This window comes from Chlamydotis macqueenii, chromosome 22 (genome assembly GCF_036417535.1).
Source record: "Chlamydotis macqueenii isolate bChlMac1 chromosome 22, bChlMac1.mat, whole genome shotgun sequence".
Taxonomy (NCBI): domain Eukaryota; kingdom Metazoa; phylum Chordata; class Aves; order Otidiformes; family Otididae; genus Chlamydotis; species Chlamydotis macqueenii.
Window position 1 is genome coordinate 700607 of NC_141577.1, and position 6000 is coordinate 706606.

Below are 6000 nucleotides of genomic sequence, written 5' to 3' on the forward strand. Positions count from 1 at the left end.
AAATTCACAAGTACAATAGCGTCAAACTGCTACAAAAAGGACTTATGCTGGAATTCACAAACTCCTCGGAAGGAATAAGCTCTTTTTCCCTTGTCCAAGAACAAAACCATATGTGTTTGCAGTGACATCTGCGACACCTTTGAGTAAATTTCTCTCAAGCGAATCAGCCAACACGGCCCCAGCAGGAGTACAAAGAATACTCCTTTATTGATCATGCTCTGTTAAAAGTTCACTGACTTGTTCCACTTTCATGAACAGAAACTATAGGTTAATTCATTTGGAACTGAAAGGCTTGAAAGTCCAGTTCTGGAAAATTTACTTGCACAGAAGTAAACAGAACCACACATGAAGAAGAGTATGCGCAGAACTGCATCCAAGCACTGATGACCTGTTAATGACACAAAACAAACCCAGTTCAGAGGCGAAGTGAAGTTTATTCAAGAAACCAACTTGACTGATGGACAGCACGGGAACTGAACGCGTGCAGTCTCCCACGCACGAAGAAGGGGTTCAGTACCAGCAAGAATACACAATGCTAAGGAACCAAAAAGTAGTATTTAAGAAAAAGCTCAAACCACTTCATTTGATCAGAAAACACCTAGAATTAGCAACACAACACGCCATGAAGTGATCAGATATGGAAAGGGAACAGACTGTTAACATTCTCATTTGCTGCTCTGGAATGCAGGAATCCTAAGGACTGACTGTGGCAGACACCTACCCGAATTAAGTCTGTTTAAAATTCTTCACAATATTTGCAGTCTACTCTGTGGCTTACACATCAGCAACAAAAGCAACACCTGTCAGATCAGTCAATAATTTCATGTTCTGTACTTTTAAAAATATTCTGTCTTGCACAACCCAAAAGTGAGAGGGAAAGGAATGAAATTTTTCTTAGCCTGTTTATAAGAGATGGCAAGTGGCAAGGGTAACCAGACAAGACAGAGCACAGTACCACAGGGATTTCAAGGCAGAGACGGAGTAGTTTGCACTGACAACGTTACAGAAGTGTGAAGAACTGAAAGAATTATTAATAGCAGCTTTCTTGATAAGGTGAGTCGAAACTGCTGCTCTGATGCACTTCTGCAGTTTCCACAAGAACTTTGGCTTCTCCTGAAAGTTTAGTCTGAACTCAGACTAAAATTAGACCAGAACACTGTTTACAGCTCTGCTTCAGTGCCATGTTACTTTTATTTTTTTAGACAGCCATGTTCCACAGGCCAGTTTAAAAGAATATTAGATTTCTAATTCAGTGTTTTCAGTCCCAGCAATTCTGCTGTCCATTATAACTACTTGATTTGTAAACGATTTAATAACCGCGTTACATAGAACAAGCGTAGATTTAACGTGTAATTATTTTTCTTAGGCTAGTATGTTAACACGAGATGGAATGAAGTGAAAGGCTATGTGTGCTCTCATGTTTTAAAAGCATCCTCGTTGCAGGATTACAAAATTATAGTGCTGAACAGGTGAATTAAACTTGGAAATCTAAACTGCATGTAAATTTAAGGACTCTCAGACACATTTTTTTCAAAACTGTAAACGAACCTGAATGAAATTGGTTCTTTCTAATTAATGGGAAAAAAAAAGACTGAAAAAAAAATATAGCCTAGGTAGGTTACTCTTTAATAGTCTCTGCAGAAAATGCAGCACAGCTGTAAGAAAAGAAAAAATTATTAAAAAAACCAAAACCAAATACCAACCTAAAAAGAAGGCGTAACTTATTTTTTGTTTGAACACACTTACTGACCCTCGTGTTAGTTTACAGAATCCCTTCTAAAGAAGGGCAGTTTTGTTTATCCACTTAGCTCGTGCACACCAAAGCACATGTCACTGCCAGATCCGGGTCACCTCCCACCCGCCCCTCGGCCTTTTCCCCCACACCTCCGCACGCGTAAGGGCGGCCAGGGCTCAGCTCGAGAGGCAGCCGCAGCACAACCCCGCACAGGGCAGGCCCCGAAGCGTCGGGGCTCCTCTTCCTCCGGCGGGGTCAGAGGCCCGGCCGCCCCGAGGCCCAGTGTGGGAACCGGTAGCCTCAGGCCGCAGCGGGGTGCGGGGCCAGGTCGGGCGAGCGCAGCCCTCGGGAACGGCGACGGAACCGGTGCCGCGGACATGCGCGCCCCCGCCGCGCACAGAGCAGCCGTCCCCTCCGGCGAGCGCGGGCCTGGGGCGGCGAATCCCCTCCCTTCGCTTTCCCGCAGCCTCACGGCGCCGCGGCCTCGCGGGTGGGCCGAGCCGCACCGGCCTCCTTCCCGCCGCCATTTTCTTCACGGCGGCTCCTCACAGGAGCCTGCGCAGGGCGGGGGGGTGGGGGGGACCGCGGCGCCAACGGCTTCGCCCGCGGCGGCGGGGCCTGCAGCGGCCCCGGCTCGACCTCGGGTCCCCCTCACCCCGCCAGGGCTGCCCCGCCGCCCTCCCCGCCAGCCCAGCGCCCTCCCAGGCCGGCACTTACGCGGAAGAACCCCGCGTCCATCTTGCCTCCTCCGCCTCCTCCTGGTCGCGGCGCGCTGCCGTCCCGGCGTGCACCGCGCGCCCCACCACCCCCCTCGCACGCTCGCCGCGCTGGGAGAGGAGGGGAGCGAAGGGGCGGAGCAAACTCTCTCCGGCGCTTGACGATTGGCGGCCGGGGGCCGGTGCGCGCGCGGGGGCCTGCCAATCGGAAAGCGCGGCGTTCCACCGGGGGTGAGGGGGCGGGTGGAAGACGTCCTTTCACGGCGCGCGCCGCGGGGGAATGAATTCTCCTCTCGCGAGATGTTGACGTTCGGCGGAGCGGCCCGCGGCGCGGGTCAGGTGACCTGGCGGCCAGCGGCGCGTGCGCGCGGGGCTGTAACGGGCGGGATCGGTTCCCTCTGCGCCGGCGGCCGCCGCGGGCGGGCACAGCGGCGGAACGGGGGCCCCAGCGCCGCGGAAGGGATCTCGGCACCGCCGGGGCCGGGATGCCGGCCCAGGCCTCCGCCCCTCTTCGGCCCCGCAGCGCTCGCCCGGCGCCGCTCGGCCCGGTCCGTGGGCGCGGTGGGCCGCGCTTGGTGGCCCTGCTGCCGGTTGTCGTGGGCGGCCTTGCCCCTCCGTCCCGCTTAACGGCAGTCGGGCGTGTCCCGGGCAGGCAAGGCGAGTGCGGCGCGGTACCGCTGACGGGCGGGAGGGAGAGTGAACGGTTCGCCGCGGTTAATACGAATTTATCCAAAGTAACGGCCCCGCGTTTTAGCTAAAAAGACTTCATAGCTCCTTTATCCTTAAAAAGGAAATACTTGCTTCCTTTAAATACAGTTGGATTATACTTACAGCACAGCAGCTGCTGCTCGCTTTCTCAGCAGTCATTGGTGTTACGCGCGAGAGACGTGGTTTTACAGGTGTCTGCTTAGAAAATACACGGGTTAGCGGGCTCAGACCCAAAGAACATCCTTAGCTTTTGTCTGCTTAGACTTCCGATGATCAAACCTCGGGGTTTTGCGCTGCCAAACTTCAGATAGCGTTCAACTCAGTTCCTGGCACCGTGGAGGAAGGGAAAGCAGGACTGCGCTGGGGGTGCAGGTACTGCTGAAATTTAATAAAGTTGGCTACTAAACTTGGAATTTGTGCTTTTGCCTGTTGAGAAATATGAGCTGCAACCTGTGAGGCGGGAGGAGGACACTAGATGGAGCTGCGTGCTCCCTGCTGAAATGAGGTGGGTGACGGCTGCGGAAGGGGCGGAAGCTGCCTTGCAGCAGTTTTGGGAAGGAGGACTCCCCTGGAAGTGACAAGTGGAACATTTCACTGGTGTACTCGCATCAGTAAAGCGCCAGCTGTGATACTCAAGGATCCAACCTGCAGAAGCCGTAAATTCTAGAACACTTTTTGGAGCAAGAAAAAACAAAAACAAACTAATTCTTGCAAGACCCACTGCAGACAAACTACTGGGCTAGGAAAAAATTGTTTAGCGATATCTCATTATCTGCGCTGCAAACCAACTGTCCTCATTGTCACGGCTGAATGCAGCCCCGCTGGCATTCTGTAGAGACAGCACAGGGTAAGGAACTGGAAAGGCTGCTCGTATCACGTTGCTCTGGGGCACTGTGCCACTGAGGGGTCCACGCTGAATTAACTCGCAGAGCTTCACTGATAATCTCTAAGCAGTTTGTGCGCATCAGCGAATGCGCTGCACGTGCATTGCCTTTTCTCTCCAAAGGCTCACGTGCTCTGGGATTTCTTTAATAGACCAGTTTGCAGTATCAGCTTTCATTTGTGGTTTTGTTTTGTTGTTTTTTAACCAGCAGGTTTACCTGATGGTAAGTTTGGACACAAAGGCAGCTAAACAGGAGCGTTTCCAAAAGCTGGGGGTTTGAAAGTGGAAGCCAGGTGCCTAGCGCGGGCGGGTCGAACCGGCACTGAAGCAGCTGCTACTACAGGACATGGGCGGCGTGGGATTGCTCCTGGAAGACTGTTAAACCCCCAGCAGACTACACCAGCGTTACAGTGATGGCGCAGTGGGAATACGGCGATTTTGCTCGGTCAGCATCAGCTCTGGGTTTTGCTGGCTGAAGTCAGAATGGATTGCTGGGGCCTCGCAGGCTGTGCCAGTAGAAGGCAAACGTTACTGGTGGAACAGCACGCTTTGGGAGAAGTGCTGGTGTGGGCAAGGCAGGAATTCTCCTGCCGATAATAGTAATTCTACCAACCCAGAATTGCATGTAGTCGTACTGCTTATTCTGCTTCAGTGAAGCAAAGTGAAGTTCATTGTTTGGGAATTCTGTAAATGGAAAGTAAAAAAAAAATTGCTAGAATTAGATCTGACTGATAACATTAAAAAATAACAGTAAGGTGGGGCTTATCTTTGCTAAAGATCTTGATTTTGATACGGTGGAACATGCTCAGAAAACACCCTTAGCTGTCCAGAGATAGGACCAGGAGGCCAACTCCTTCACGTCTTTAGAAAAAAATTAAATTGGCACCTGCAGTCCCTTCTGAATGATAGCATCAATCATTCCTGCCACAAAAAAATGTTGGAGAACTAGGATAAGGAAAATATTTACAACAAGATTTAGAAACTTCACAAACAGCTGTCTTAATATTTAGTTTGGAGTTCAAACTGTGCTCCAGTTTCATACAAAAAAAAATTGCAAAGTAATTGAATTTAGTTTCTGCACAAAAATACCAGTCAGTAAAAATGACCTGTTCCAGACATGGCTTCACATCTTGGAAAAAAAAAAATAAAAATCTATCAACTTATCACTCCAGTTCCACATCGCTTTACTCTGAGAATTGGTCAGCTCCATTTTGGCACCGCGTGAGTTACGGGTGTAACTACTGGTGACGCGGGACAGTATCGGGAAGAAGCGCAAGAGGACCGCTGAGGACAAAAAGCTTTAAAGCTGGGGGCTCTCTGTGGTCACTTCGGTCAGAGAAGAGTAACGTCTCTCCCCGCAGGTCCCCAACAGGAGTTAACACCCCTCCCAGCCTGGCTGAGGTCTGCACGCAGGCTGGAGCGCTCTCACAGCCGCAGCAGCTGAGAGCTGACCGCTGGCGGTGTCCCAGCGCGACACACGATACAATAAATCCAGACGGCATTACCGCTGCGTTCGCTTCGCTCCGTCCAGCCACTCCAGTGAGTGACTCTGGAAAACGTAACGTGTATCTGCCAAGGAGCGGAGCTGTTCTCAGAGCCTCGCATACTTCCACTTAAAACAGGGCTTAACTCCTCCGTTCCTTCCGAGTCCTTCCCAGTTGCCCTGTCACAGCGTTGCAGGGCTGCTTTGGTAGGCGCACGAGACAATCAGCCACTGACTGTCTGACAAAGCTGCTGTGTGTTCGCTCTGTGGGCTGTGAGTATCCGTGGGAATTCCTTTGCTGCATTACTGTAGCCCCACGATCCTCACACTTGCAAAACGCCACTACTTTTGCTTACTTTCTAGAAAAAAAATATATCTAAAAATAGTTCAAGCCCAGCCTGCATTACAGAACAAAGCATTTCAGGATGTAAGTGGTACAGAAGAAGCTGTTTAAAGCCTCGCTTCCTTCATACTG

The 6000-nt window shown here is 51.2% G+C and overlaps 1 protein-coding gene across 7 annotated transcripts in view; it reads right to left on the bottom strand.

Moving 5' to 3' along the window:
* Nucleotides 1–2619, bottom strand: part of SRRM1 (serine and arginine repetitive matrix 1) — a 19398-nt gene extending 16779 nt beyond the window's left edge. For 3 of the 7 annotated variants that reach the window (XM_086764928.1, XM_086764927.1, XM_086764926.1), the window contains exon 1: nucleotides 2453–2618. In XM_086764928.1, the coding sequence (XP_086621054.1) occupies nucleotides 2453–2473 (21 nt within the window). In that variant the 5' untranslated portion in view covers nucleotides 2474–2618. Of the gene's footprint in view, nucleotides 1–2452 lie in introns of all 7 variants that reach the window. The other 4 variants (XM_086764929.1, XM_086764931.1, XM_086764932.1 and 1 more) reach the window with 4 other exon arrangements.
* Nucleotides 2620–6000: the final 3381 nt, after the last annotated feature.